The sequence below is a fragment of the Asparagus officinalis genome, chromosome 7 (assembly GCF_001876935.1).
Source record: "Asparagus officinalis chromosome 7, Aspof.V1, whole genome shotgun sequence".
Lineage (NCBI taxonomy): Eukaryota > Viridiplantae > Streptophyta > Magnoliopsida > Asparagales > Asparagaceae > Asparagus > Asparagus officinalis.
The window spans coordinates 51,569,447-51,583,216 of NC_033800.1; the positions used below are offsets into that span (position 1 = coordinate 51,569,447).

At 38.9% G+C, this 13,770-nt stretch overlaps 1 protein-coding gene across 1 annotated transcript in view; it reads left to right on the plus strand.

Moving 5' to 3' along the window:
- Nucleotides 9,780-13,770, plus strand: part of LOC109848856 (T-complex protein 1 subunit beta-like) — a 23,132-nt gene continuing 19,141 nt past the window's right edge. Inside the window, 2 exon segments of the mRNA XM_020418565.1 lie at nucleotides 9,780-9,996; nucleotides 10,095-10,145. Coding sequence (XP_020274154.1) covers nucleotides 9,991-9,996; nucleotides 10,095-10,145 — 57 coding nt within the window. The 5' untranslated portion in view covers nucleotides 9,780-9,990.

The window sequence follows — 13,770 nt, forward strand, 5'->3', positions numbered from 1 at the left end:
TTATTAGGGCAGTCTTATCAGCGTGTTGCTGCCCCAAGACCGCTCTGCAGAGGGTCTCGGTATTCAAGAGGATCTCTAACGGAACGACTAAGTCCAAACCAAAGCGTTTCTACAAGAAACGATCGGCTGTTCGAGATGATGAATTCCCAGAAGTTACCATCAATATGGTCAATAAGGGAAAGTCCCCGATTGTTTCAAGTGGTTCTAGCCCCGATTTTTCTCCAGGAAGAAGAGTTAATTCGGGAATAGCTCGACTCTAGCCCCGATTTTTCTCCAGGAAGAAGAGTTAATTCGGGAATAGCTCGACTGATGTCTCGACTCCAGTTGGAAGCGGTCAGACCTGAACAATCTGCAGTCAAGGTTAATATGGCTGGGAGGGGAAAGTCGACTCGGCCTTCTAGTTCTGATCCACTCATATCTCATCGTCTAACCCGATTACGATCGGGAACCATTAGACAAAGAGATTATCAGAGGATGCAAAGGGGATTATCCTCGGATGATGAAGCATCAGATGCTAACTCTGTAGTCGCTTCGGACAATACAATATCCAGCCTAGGGGAACCCCACGAGGTGTTCATGATCAACACTGAACAAATCGCCAAAATTCTTGAGGATGCTCTAACCAAGAAGAAAGAGGCATTCAAGATTGAAATGGAAATGATTATGCAGCGGATGAAGGAAGAGCATGACCAACAAATCCGAGTTTTGTCTAATCAAATTAGTGAATCCAGCCGCCGTAATACTGCTAACCAAACAGGTAGCGATTCAGATGTGGATGAACACCTCAATGCTGATAACCCTCCCGTTAACCAAAACGTCGGGGGTGGTTCAAATGCCCTCCCTACAGATAACAACGCTGGGGGTGGTCCCGCTAAAGATAATAATGTCGGGGTGACCACATTGTTCCTCTTGGAAGTCGTTCGAAACATGATACAGACAAGGACGTGAAAATAAAAGACCTCGAGAGCAAAATTGACGCTCTAATGTCTGCTCGAGAGGTAAAGAGGGCCAGTATTCCTTGTCCTTACCCGAGAGAGTGGGATTCGATCCCGTATCTGGCGAAGTTCAACCTGATTAACTTCACGCCGTTCGACGGGAAGGGCTCGCCCACTCAGCATCTGATCTATTTCAAGTTCCACTTGGGCATGAAATCCAGTAATGAAGCATTGATGGTTCGGTCATTCGTTGGCACCCTTCGCGGGCCCGCCTTCGATTGGTACCGTCATCTCAAGTCTGCAAGCATCAACAACTGGGATGACCTAGAGAATCTATTCCTCTCTCATTTTTTTGATGATGACGCTGATGTGTCAATCAGAATACTCTTCGATGAGAAACAAGAAGACGAAGAGACGGTCGACGACTTCATCAAACGTTTTCGAAATAAGGCGATGAACTGCCGAGATCCAATCACGGAGGACTTCATCCTCCAAACATATCATAACAACCTATCTATAGAGATATTGGAAGTTATGGGAGTCGCACCATCCAACACATAGAAAGAGTTGAAGACGTGCAGAGAGCAGGCTAAACGCTTCCTCAGAAGGAAACAGACCGAGAGAAGCCAACTGATGGCTAATCCTCTGAACTCAAGCTTCGTCTCCCGTGGAAATGGGAAAGCACCTGCAGCAGCTATTGATGCTAATCAGACATCGCAACAGCAACCCCGAAGACAGCAGAAGACTTTGGGTTCAAGACTCTTAAAAGAGTATTCCTTCAAGGATGAAGACGTTCCGGCCATCTTCGAATTCCTCATTGAAAACAACAAGATCAAGCTGCCACCTATCATAAATCAGGAGGAAGCTGATAATACTGCGGATTCAAAGTACTGTGCATACCACAAGAGGATCCTTTATCCAACCAAGGATTGCTTTGCTCTCAAGAATAGCATCCAAACCTTAGTTGAAGCCGGCGTCATAACACTGGGATAAGCCAGATGAGAGCGACGAAACTCCGAAGAGTATACGAGTATAAACTACTTCTCAAAGACTCCAACAAGTATAAGAGTATAAATTGCTCCTTCTGACACTCCAAAGAGTATAAACTACTTCTCGATCATCCAACTAAGTACAATGTTAGACCCGGTTTCGCAAGGAAAGCTGGGGGTGGATGATTTATGTAACATGAAGTTCCTAGAGAATCTTATATTCTTAAGGATAACTCGAACATGCGACTGAGGACAACGTACTCCTCATTACACCCAGTTTTACAAAGAAAGCTGGGGGTGGATAATTCATGTAACGAGAAGTTCCCAGAAGAATGTTAAATGTAATATTCTTAGGGATAACCCGATCATTATGAACAAAGTGATAAATCTTTCGCTGAGATGAGATTCGATCACTTTGTTAGATCAATCTTCCCTCACAAAACCCCCCATTGGTGTTTGACGACTCACATTCTTCCACCACAAAATCCCCCACCGATCAGACTAATTTACGGTGGGACACTAAAATTCCTTTCGGTTGAATCCACTCAACTCCCACTATGTCTGTGCACTCAACACTCCCATTGCTAGAGTCCGAACATAGTACTCAGAATTTTAATTTCCTGATCATTGACGATTGTCAAGCCCCTCCGTATTAAGTATTTGTCACTTAACACTAGGAATTCTCTTTGAGTGATTTGTACGAATCAACACTCCCACTGTAATTTGTACTCTCACTCTCACTGTTCACTTGGTCAAACCTTCCTACAGTTAGGATCACGGTCAAAATCCCCTCTCGATTCCTTCAGTGAATGAGAGGTCCGCAAATCGAGTGATCAAACCTATAAAAGTTAGGGTCATCTCACACTCCCACTCTCACTTGGTCAAACCTTCCTATAGTTAGGACCACAGTCAAAATTCCCTCTCGATTCCTTCAATGAACGAGAGGTCCACTTTCAAATCGAGTGATCAAACCTTCCTATAGTTAGGGTCACTTCAAACCCCCGCTTGGTCAAACCTTCCTACAGTTAGGGCCAAAATCATAATTCACTCTCGATAAACGAGAAATTCACCTTTACTTTGATAATCAAACCTTCTGACAGTTAGGATTATCCGAATCTTTTTAATTCTCGGAGTGGAGATCACACCCCTAGTTTCACTCTTTAGATTCTCAAAGTGGAGATCCCACTTTGAGTTTCTTCTACACTGAAAATAGAATATAAAATTCTTCCTCTTTAGTTTCGGGAGATAGAATATAAAATTCTTCCTCTCACATTTTGGGTTCGTCTTTGCCCCAAGAGAAGACACAATATTTCAACATTATAACTTCAAAATCCACACCTTACACGCGCAGGGAATTTTATCCCGGATCCTGAGCAGGGATAAGTCAACGCCTAACACGCGTTGCCGGTTAGTTTTTAACCGTAAAAAGAACAAAAGCCCGCATATTCGACATTATGGCGAGTCGCTATTAATAACGCCAAAATTCGCGCCTTATACGTGCGGGGAACTTTATCTCGACTCCTAAACAGAGATAAGCCTACGCCTGACACGCGTTGTCGGTTTAGTCTTTCACCGATTGAAGAAGACACCAGAATCCAATCTGGGACATTTTATCCCGAAGCCTAAGTAGGGATAAGTCAGTACTTAACCCGCGCTGCTGGATGGTTCGTTCCCATAAAAATGATCGAATCTACGTATTCAGTATCGTAGAAATAAAAATCCATGCCTTTTATGCATGGGAAATTTTATCTCGAATCCTGAGCAGGGATAAGTCAATACCTAACACGCATTGCTGGTTAGTTCTTAACCGTAAAAAAAACAAAAGCCCACATATTCGACATTATGGAAGGTTGTTATTCATAACGCCAAAATCTGTGCTTCACACGCACGGGGAATTTTATCCCGAAGCCTAAGTAGGGATAAGTCAACGCCTAACACGCGTTGCCGGTTTAGTCTTTCACCAATTGAAAAAGACACCAGAATCCAGTCTGGGGAAGTTTATCCCGAATCCTAAGTAGGGATAAGTCAGTGTCTAACACGCGTTGTCGGATAGTCTATTCTCATAAGAAGGACAAAGTCTACGTATTCAATATCATAGCACTAAGAGAGTTAACTCTTTCAGCATAACGTCACATGCGGAACGGACTTAAACAATCCGCATGCAAGCCCGATTCAAACAGTAATCGGTAAAGGCACATCAAATCCGTTAAAGGCTGAGGATTTGCTAAAAAAATCCTGAGTCAGCATCTAACATGCGTTGCCGGGTAGTCTATTCTCGTGAGAAAGACGAAGTCTACGTATTCGATATCGTAGCACTAAAAGAGTTAACTCTTTTAGCACAACGTCACCTGCAGAACGGATTTAAACAATCTGCACGCTAGCCCGACTCAAACGGTAGTCGGTAAAGACTAATCAAACTCGTTGATGGCTGAGAATTTATCAAAAATTCTATAAATATGAGTCATTGACGCATCAGCTTTATTAGTTGGTCTCGTGACTTGAGCATCCAACAACTTCGGGATAAGATCCATATCTGTAGACGAAACAACTTTAACAAGTTGGTCCTGCAACCTAAAATTTGGGACCGCCACGTTCCAATGCCTTAAGAGCTTAAACTGTATAGACTTCAGCAAATGTACGAGTATAAACTGTGTTAGCGCCGGTCAATGCGTTACAGTAAAGATCGATGCCGGTCAACGTATCAGGAATCTCGCCAAAATAAGGCAAACGATGATTTTAGAGAGTTCAATCGCATTCAGACATGAATTTTTGATGAAGATGATTAGTTCAAAGTCAACTCAATGACAAGAGCTAAATTCGGAAACTTACGCATCAACTTCAATCCAAGATTTCGACAACTGTCAAACGATAAACGTAGCATCGGAAGAACTTCATCTATTCGACAAAACACTGAATAGACTAAAGACCGAAGGAGTCAAGGATTGAAGCAGTTCACAGGTCCATCTGCGAGATTGAGAAAAGGGTCTATATTATCCAAAGCATTCCAGACTCCCCTATAAAAGAACGAGTCTAAAATTCTTTGGAGGGGGTATCTGTAGGCATCAAAAATTACCTATAGGTCCCCGAATACGACTCGAAACAGAGAGAAGATGACAAACATTGATATCTGAGTCTAAAAGGATTATCTGACGCCGACGCGTGCATGAAACGAAGTGGCGAACCGAGTGGTCTGCGCGCTCGTCAAATCAGCTCACGCGCGTCGGTCAACACGTGCGTGTCAATCAGTTCGTACGCGTTGGTTAACACGCACTCGTCAATTAGCTCGTGCGTGTAGGACAACACGCGCACGTCAATCAGCTCACGCGTGTCGATCAACACGCGCACATCAATCAGTTCGGGCGCATCGATCAAAACGCGCACATCAACCAACGCGCGTCGATCAACACGCGTGCATCAATCAGTTCGTACGCATCGATCAACACGCACATGTCAACCAACACGCGTTCGACGGTCAGTCCCGCAAGGAAACATACAAGTCAACAAGACGATCAATTACGTAAAACGGTGGAGAATACAAGTTCCGAAAAACCGGAAAACACCAAAAGACTCAGCGAAAACGTCAAAACCCCGCGTCCGCGCGGGTCAGACCGCGCCGATCTGTGCCCACGCAGGTCGGCCAAGTCCGACCCGTGGCGGCGCGGGTCGGACCGAACCGACCCGCGCCCCCCGTGGGTCAGCGGTGTGTTTCGCGTAGTTTTGACCCGAAAACGCGTTTTGGCGGTTTCGACGGGTTTTCACGAGATCTTCTCAGTTCCAGAGGTTCCTAACTGCCTAAATCCTATCTCTAAACATGGTTAATCAGTTATTAACTGAAGATAAGGAGGAATCATTTATTCTTATCCAAAAAAACCCCAATCGAAGCCTATAAATACAAGCCTAGGGCCTCCTTTCAGGGAGGGCGGAGTTATTATCAAAAGGGCGAGGTGCTGCCTGATTGAGGAGTCAAAGGAGCACGAATTTCAGCGAGGGTTGACAGATCTTGGCGAGTTCTTCAGCATAAAGAAGGAGAGTTCAAGAGACCCGTACGCCCATTCCTTGAGATTAGGCTTCGTCTTAATCTCGAGAAGAGCTACTGATTTCGCTTGGTCGATTTCAGCGTTTCAATCAAATACTTCCTCGGTGAAGGCGAAGCTCTACCTAATTTTCCATCAATCGGATCCAGATCTAAGGCGGTCCACGGATAAACCCCGGCACATGTAAAGATCCCGCACAAGCAGAAGACCGATAAACGATCTCCCTGTGTTTGTTTTGACGAGAGTTGTAATTTTTATTTTCATTGTGTAAGAGTCTTATATCTCCCTGTGTTTGTTTTGACGAGAGTTGTAATTTTTATTTTCATTGTGTAAGAGTCTTATAAAAAGACTATCTTTTTTGTTTTCATTGTAACGACTGAAGTTGTAATGAATACCGTAATAAAGAAATCAACTTTCACCGCAAACAATGTTCACGAGGTTTGGTCCTCTGACTTACGTTCCTGCTCCCCACTCTCGTGGAGAATTTTACTATCACAACCCTGTTTGGAAGCCGAAACTTCTTCACAATGATCTCCTCTTGAGATCTCACAACCACACAGTATATCTCAATGAGATCAAGCTCTCCACACGTTACAAATGAAAGAAAAGAATCTCTCTTACAACAACCATATGGCAAGATGAAGAGATTGCAATTTAAAGCTTAGAATGTGGGATTTGTAAGTATGAAAACAATTGAAAGTTGAAGTTCTTTTAAACAATAAACACAAACTCAAGAGATTTTAAATGCTTTCTTAGTTTTTTGAAGTGAATGAGGTTAGTGGGTATTTATAAGCATTCAAGAGAACAGTCAAACCTCAAAGAAACAGACAAAAACGTTCAAAAACTGAGAAATCTAGAAACTGTGTAAAACTAGTCGTTGGAAGCTTATCAGTCGACTGACGGGGTTCATCAGTCGACTGATGAGCTAACTTTCGTAAACAGTTTGCAGCTCGTCGGTCGACTGAAGAGCTTATCAGTCGACTTAAGGGTCATCAGTCGACTTAAGAGTCATCAGTCGACTGATAGAACGTCAGTCGTAAAAATAGAAAGTTTTGATGATTCTGGCCAGTTTCTTCAGTCAACTAATCCTTTGCATCAGTCAACTGATAACAAATTTTCAGTCTGTTTTGATTTTTAAAAACGAATTTTTAGGGCCTTTAAAAAATAGTAAATAAATTCTAAAAAATATGAAACTTTGGGAAAAGTTTTTAAATATAATAACAAACTTATTTGAAAAGAAATTTTGCAAAAAGGATCTCGTATTTGTGAAAACTCAAAGTTTAGTAAAAATATCAAAATACGAGTTTTAAAAATGTGTGAGTGTGTTATCCCAAGAACTTCAAATGTAATCTATCATACTACTTGGCTACATTAAGAACTAGAGAGAAATAAAAATGTAAATATCCCTCACATATAAGTACATAGCTTGAGTCTTGATATTTGCTACTATACCGATGATGCTTCTCTTGTATGTTGTGCTCTTTGAAAACTTTGCTTCATCACTTTGCCTCCACCTCCTTGGATACCATCGTTGTAGCTTGTTGTTCCATCCAAAGCTCTAACAATGGTGCTAACAAGCTGGATAGATTGTAATCTACACAATATAGCTCAACAAGCAATTAGTACCAATAATGATGTTTCTAAATCATCATCAAAACAAAAAGGCTAACATATATATCCCTTTCCAAACAAATTATTGAATGAAACTTGCCCCAAAATTCATGCGGAGCTTTTGAAAGTTTAGGGGGTTTTGTGAAAATCCACAAAATGTAGAGGGTTTTCTCTAATATTTAAAGTTTAAAGGGATTTTGTGTGACAGACCCAAAGTTCAATTAGATTCTGTGAAGGCTAAATTTCAGAAAACGCTTTGGACAATTATATAGATAACCCCTATAACTTTTAAAATATCAAAAAAACTCCTTTGAGTTTAGGTTACCAGAAAACCCTTTTCAATTTCAATGTTTTACCAAAAAAACCCTAAAAGCGTGAACCTTAATTATCATTAGCAGAATTATCCCTCATCATAATTTTACCCACCCATGTAATTGCACTTAGGGCAATGTTTGATAAATAGGAAGTAAATGGTAAGTACACCGAAAGTTGGAAAGTGTCTTCCCTTTTTATTTTATCTCATTTGGCATTTAGCAAGTGAATAAAAAATGACTGAAAAATAGAGAGTGTCACATCAACATTTTAGTTTTTTTTACTTTCTCCAAAAGTTGGAGAAAATAAATGGAAAGTGAAGAGAGAGGAGAGAGAAAATATATTTTTAGTTTTTTACGTATAATTTTAGTTTTATCTGTATATTTTTTAGTATTATTTTCTGTGATAACCAAACAAAATAAGAAGAAAGTAAATGTCACATCTAGGGGTGCTAAAACATATCCATATCTTAGAAAATATCCATAATCATATCCTTTAGGATATTAATATGGTTACTAATATTTATAACCGATAAGACATGGTTACATATTTGATTTTATAGTGAAATATTTGGATTCGTATTCAAAATATCTGAATACGTATTAGCTATACTGTTACAATAGTTTAGTCTTTAGATTATGGATTTGAGGTTAATTTTCATGATTAAGATGCCTAATCTTAGCTTTTTAGATATAATGAACATATTAATGAAGTCTTCTGTATCACATGAACTATATATATTTTTAATATTATCTAATTTTCTCACATCCGCTTTTACCCGCATGCATATCCGCTTATGTGTATATATATATATATATATATATATATATATATATATATATATATATATATATATATATATATATATATATATATATATATATATATATATATATATATAGAGAGAGAGAGAGAGAGAGAGAGAGAGAGAGAGAGAGAGAGAGAGAAAACGGGGAGTGAGCTGGCAGCGTAGGAAATTTTCTACGCTGCAAGTGTATGACATGTGAGCCCCCTATTAGTCCAGGCTTCGGTGTGGGCTCACATGTCATACACTTGCAGCGTAGGAAATTTCCTACGCTGCCAGCTCACCTCCCGTTTTCTCATATATATAATATATATATATATATATATATATATATATATATATATATATGTAACCGTATTTCATTTTAGCGATATAAATATGAATTTCTTACCGAGGTCTACCCGTCTCCTTGATGAGTAATTATCCGAGCCATATCCGGACCAAATGCACCCCTAGCTACCTCATTCGCCACCTCAACTTTCTCTCTTTTTTACTTTCTAACATTCAAATGATTTTTACAACTTTCTCTTTTATTTATTTATTTATTATTTACTTTCCCCTTGCCAATCATGCCCTAGTGTGATTTGGAAGGCTTTACGAAGAAGTGCTCTAAGTTGAATGGGGTTTACTACATAAAATTAAAGGTGTTTGCTAATATTGGAAAGAACTCTGCTATTTGGCTCGCGGTTCAACCGCGAGCCCTCAACTCGCAGAGAGGTGAACAGGGGGGCGGGCCCCACAGCAGTGGGGCCCGCCCCCCTGTTCACCTCTCTGCGAGTTGAGGGCTCGCGGTTCAACCACGAGCCAAATAGCCTTTTTGTATTGGAAATCACTTGTGATAAGTGTTTTCATAATAGTAGTTGCTTCTAAAAAAATAGTGAAAGTTCAATATACCCTGATCTTGTCCATTGAAATCGGAGTATATGTTCATGATTATATGGTGATCGGACTCAGCTTCTGGGTATCAACTGAAACATTTATGGGCCTAAAGAGGTCAGGTCCATGCCCGACCCAATTAGGTTTGGGTCTGTGATTTGGATCGGATCCATAGCAACCCGACCCGCTTAAACCCTTGATCCCGCCCGTCTGCAACCTCGCCTTCATTTTTGATTTTACTACTCGAAGTGAGAGTGTTCTAGGGTTTTTTTAGGGTTCCAGTGAAAACCCCAAATCTTCACCTGAAGGAAAAACGCGATCTTTTCCACCCATTTCGATTTATTATCCCTATTCATCGTCTCGTTTTCTGCTTGGTGTGGTGATCTTCGTCGATTCTCGTCGTTTTCCATCGTCTGCAGGTTGCTTCAATGGCGGTATGGTTTCGGGGTCTGGATCCTTTTTGTTGGTTTTATCAAAATCTAGGGTTTTATTGAATCATTAATGATTTTGTTTTTGATTGATTTTGGTCCAGCGGCTGTTTAAAGATGAAGCTACTGAAGAGAAGGGAGAGCGAGCCAGAATGGTAATATCTTACTCCTTCTCTAACAAATGTAGGATCAGATGTACTCTGAACTTAGGATCACTTGAGAAATTTATTTTAAATGCGCTCTTTTCCTTTTAAATACTTTAGTTGGGACTGATATGATTTATGTTCTTAAACGTCCTTAGAGCTGTATGTATTAAAATCATTAATGAGTGAAGGGTAAACTTTGTGAAACCCTCTTAAAATTTGGTCTGATTTGCACAAAGGCCCTTGACATTTGATACTTGGAGAAAAGAAGAATTTTTCAAAACAGACCCACTTCAACTTTTTTTTCTTAAAACCGACCCGTTTTTTTTTATTTATCAAAACCGACCCGATTTTGTAATTAGCAGATTAATCACATTCCTAAACAGTCGGGGTTGGCAACCCCGACTATTTAGGACATTAATTTTTAGGGTTTAAGGCTTCTAATTAGGGTTTAACACATTCCTAAATAGTCGGGGTTGCCAACCCCGACTGTTTAGGATGGTGATTAAGCTGCTAATTACAAAATCGGGTCGGTTTTGATAAATAAAAAAAAAAACGGGTCGGTTTTAAGAAAAAAAAGTTGAAGCGGGTCTGTTTTGAAAAATTCTTCTGGAGAAAACCCCTAAAGTTTGGGGAGTATCATAAAACCCCCTGAATCTTCTTCGACAGTTCTGCCTGAAGTTGGTTTGTCAGAGCAGAGAGGATTACTTCTAGTGTAGTTATTGGAGTTAATCGTCTAGCTTTTTATATCAACTTTGGCCAATCATTGTCTGAGGATTATGCTCATGATGTCTCATAAGGAAAGGCTGTCCGATTAGAAAAAGGACATGTGGAGAATGCTATTAGAGATGTTCCTTTGATCTATTTCTTTGTAAGAGGACATCTTGTTTCTTTTTGTTTAAAATACCCTCAAAGGTCAGAATGGTGACCATTTCCCAGGAGATAAAACTAATTACTGCCTTCTTGTAGGCTGTAATGTCAGCTGACAATTATCCAAGCATAATCTGATGCTTGACAAAAAGCCCCACTTAAGCTCAAAATCCACTGAGGTAACTTAGCTTAGTGATTGGTCATAGATATTCTTTTCCATTTCCATAAAGTAAACACTGACCTATACTTAATGTGTGTATGAATTGAAAATGGTTAGAAATAGCCAAGTAGTGATTGTTATCCCTAATCCTTTGAGTACATGCCCTTGTTTCGTCTAAAAGTATGATATAAGGTTGAGAATAGCTAAAGATTCAACTTATACTTGGCCTCAGGTTTGTTAAATAGAAAGAGACCAGGGAACTCAAGATGTTGGAATATTGCCATTTCCTTTGTGTTGCATATTCTTGTTTTCATTTCAACCATTCTTTTTTCTTTTTCCAACTTTCCTAACTTATTCTTCTTCTACTCTCTTTTTTTAATTTTTCCTATTTATTCATTTTTGAAAAGTTCTTTTTTTCTCAGTTGAGTTTCCTGTGCATTCCCATTTAAGGCTAGCGACTCTATTTCCATTAATTTTTTTTCCTTTGTAGGGCACTGAGCACTGACAGAAACCCATGTTATTCAGTAGCTTTTGGGCAGTACTTTTTGCACTAGAAATTTATAAGATAAAAGATACCTCTCTACTTTTATGAGAATTTTAAAAACTAGAGTAGTTTCTGAATGCATATATGTCGAGACTAGAGCAATCCCTACTAATGTCGATAATAACCTATGTTACCTGGGTACTTCTATTAGGAAGTCATACCCGTACCTGACACGTCCCCGTACATGTATACAAACCTCTTCGACACTTCTTGAATATATGAATATGTTTATTCGGGCCTATACTCAATTATATAATACATGCTTTAATTTAAAACACTCCTCATGCACTTCTTGAATGTATATTCTACACTTCACATTTATTTCTTATATATTGATCTTATGTAAATGAAAAAACAATATTGATCTTATATAAATTACTAATTTTAATACATATAAATATACACAACATGCATGTATGTGGCTATGTCCCTGTACCCTACCTTTTATAAATTTGCCATGTCCCGTACCAGTACTAGTACTCATATAATCCAATCTCTAAGCTCATAGTATATAAGACATTCTCCATGAGAAAATGTTATGAAGATAGAACATTAGATGCCAATGGCTCAAGGCTACAATAATTATGAAACTCTAGTGCTTTTTTAATAGCTTAGGTGCCTTGGATAATGTTTGTCTCTAGCCTTTGATAATGTCTGTCTCTATGCATACAAAGAGGCCAAATAGTTTGTGCATCTCTTTTGGGATAGCAGATGTTTTATCATTGTGCAAGATTCATTGCACTACCTTTCTTGACTAATGTTGGGAAGATTCAGTACTTACTTCAGACCGGGTTTTCTTGATATTCGTGCAAGTCCGGGAGACTTTTTCTTGGCGACCATTAAAACAAAATTTGTGGAAGTTGTTCCTTAGTTGTGTTGTCAACAGACAAAATTGTGCTTCTGTATAGAGTCATGAAAGTTCTATCATAATGGGAAGCTAAAGAAATAAGGCATGCATCCTTAACTGGTTTGTTCAATGTTACCATGCCAGCGAGAATATTTATGTGGAAGGCTTTGTTAGCTCCTAGGAAATTATAGATGGGTGGTTAATGAATGGAAAAAAATATTCTGTTGAAGAGTATTGTTATATACTGATTGATAGAGGTTTGTGGTTTGTGTTTGGACGTTGGAGGAAGGCTGGCAAGATATAAATTGGATACGAAAGCATGTGAGCCTTAACATTTCGAGTTAAATAAACCCAAGGTTAACCAAGTGTAAACCAGTGTTATCGAGGTGCAGGGTGTAATATGGGGCGCAAAGTCCCCGTACTCGCACCATGGGCAATGCAATGCGTGCACCTCATTGAAGCGAGGCACACTGAAGTTACTAAGATAAAGTTATACATTTAAAGAGTAAAACACAACAAAAGTAAAAGAGTAAGCACTGAAATTACTTAAATAAAGTTACTGACTACTGTTATGCTACAAAATTTAAGTTTCTTAACAAAATTTTAAGTTAGTTCTTAACAAAAAAGATTATATACTACTGTATTTGCTTAGTTAGAGGATTAATGAACTTAATAGTAAAGTTAAATCAACTAATAGTCAAATTAAATCAACTAATAGGGAAATTAAATCAACTAAATTAATCAACAGTCAAAGTAATTTAACCAAATTAATTAACTTAATAATAAAACTATAAAAGAGCTAAACTAATCAAAGAGATACATTAATCAACTAACTAACATTAATCAACTAACTAACATTCATTAAGAAATAGTCTTAAAAAATAGATGAATTAGAAAGAATAATAGCTGAAAAAATAGTTCCAGAAAAAACCATGATTTCTGAAGAAAAGAAACGGAAATATTGTTCTTCGAAGAACAGAATTAAAACAAAAGGTAATAGAAGAAATAAGTTACTACTTACTAGAAAAAAACTGATTTATAAAAAAAAATAGCTACAAAAAGGTAAATCTGATCGCTAGAGAATGCTTGACGAAGGGGGACCGACAGACTCTGATCGCTGGAGGAAGCTCGCTGCTTGTTGGGTTACATCCATCAAAGTCCCACACAAGAAGGAGAGCTTGGAGGTGATGCCCTAATTTTTTTCTTCAATGTATCA